The sequence below is a fragment of the Hylobates moloch genome, unplaced genomic scaffold, assembly GCF_009828535.3.
Source record: "Hylobates moloch isolate HMO894 unplaced genomic scaffold, HMol_V3 SCAFFOLD_1, whole genome shotgun sequence".
Lineage (NCBI taxonomy): Eukaryota > Metazoa > Chordata > Mammalia > Primates > Hylobatidae > Hylobates > Hylobates moloch.
In genome coordinates this window covers 145,601,017-145,602,339 of record NW_026652276.1, presented here as the reverse complement: position 1 = coordinate 145,602,339, position 1,323 = coordinate 145,601,017, and the positions used below count along the sequence as shown (strand labels likewise).

Here is a 1,323-nt window from a genome sequence, read left to right as displayed (position 1 = left end):
AAAGTATTGTTAATATGCAGTTATTACTAATTATGATAAAAATCTATTTGTGGTTTCGTTTAATGTAACTTTATATAATATAAAATACAATTATTTTGTTTTTAAAGGTTTTTTCCCATGTTTCTTTCGAGTAAATTCAAAAACTTGAAAGTTAAACTGAGCCGAGCGCAGTGACTCATGCCTGTAATCCCAGCACTTTGGGAGGCCGAGGCAGGCGGATCACAAGGTCAGGAGATTGAGACCAGCCTGGCCAATATGGTGAAACCCCGTCTCTACTAAAAATACAAAAATCAGCTGGGTGTGGTGGCACGCACCTGTAGTCCTAGCTACTTGGGAGGCTGAGGCAGGAGAATTGCTTGAACCTGGGAAGCAGAGGTTGCAGTGAGCCATGTTTGTGCCACTGCACTCCAGCCTGGGCAACAGAGCGAGACTCCATCTCAAAAAAAAAAAAAAAGTTAAACTATTAAACTGAAAGTTAAACTGTTAAAGTTGTTTTATAAAAATCAGATATCTGTGGATTAAAATATGGTCCTTTTCTAACTTTTCCATGAAAGCTTGGAATATAACCTATTAAAAGCTAACTGACAGCCGGGCGCGGTGGCCCACACCTGTAATCCCAGCACTTTGGGAGGCCGAGGCAGTCGGATCGCCTGAGGTCAGGAGTTCGAGACCAGCCTGGCCAACATGTTGAAACCCCGTCTCGCCCTCCCCCCTCAAGCTGTTTTTCTAGCATGTTGCCCTTTTTCAACTACATTTGTGTTTCAGGTGTAGAGAGGAGAGTGAACAGGGAGTAGGGCTTTTGTCTGTTGGTCTCCCTGGACTGAAGAGAGGGAAAATAGAAGCCCAAGACTAAGATTCTCAAAATGGTTTATTACCCAGAACTCTTTGTCTGGGTCAGTCAAGAACCATTTCCAAACAAGGACATGGAGGGAAGGATTCCTAAGGGAAGACTTCCTGTCCCAAAGGAAGTGAACCACAAGAAGAACGATGAGACAAACGCTGCCTCCCTGACTCCACTGGGCAGCAGTGAACTCCACTCCCCAAGAATCAGTTACCTCCACATTTTTTAATCGTTAACACCTCCATTTATATTACATATGGTGTATGGATATTGATGAGGTCATGGTATCATATATGGGATTTTTTTTCTTGTAAATCATCAAGTATAAGAAGAAACTATGGGACTCTGAGCCTTGCTTTAGAGAATTTACAGTGGACAAATAGGTATCATCAAACCAGTTTTTAATCATTCTGACCCAAGCGAAAACGCTCAGAATTTCACACTGTGAATCCACGTTTACAACCCTTACAGGTGGGCCTTCA

The 1,323-nt window shown here is 42.5% G+C and overlaps 1 protein-coding gene across 1 annotated transcript; it reads left to right on the top strand.

Annotated features, from left to right (window-relative positions):
* Positions 1–732: 732 nt before the first annotated feature.
* On the top strand, positions 733–1,070 carry LOC116809599 (neuronal regeneration-related protein-like). The gene has a single exon (XM_032753436.2). It carries the CDS (start codon positions 864–866, stop codon positions 1,068–1,070), a length of 207 nt encoding a protein of 68 aa, XP_032609327.1. The 5' UTR covers positions 733–863.
* The last annotated feature ends 253 nt before the right edge of the window (positions 1,071–1,323 follow it).

What these genes read in the sequence shown, in the direction of transcription:
- LOC116809599 (XM_032753436.2), top strand. Translation starts at nt 864, where the DNA reads ATGGTTTATTACCCAGAACTCTTTGTCTGGGTCAGTCAAGAACCATTT.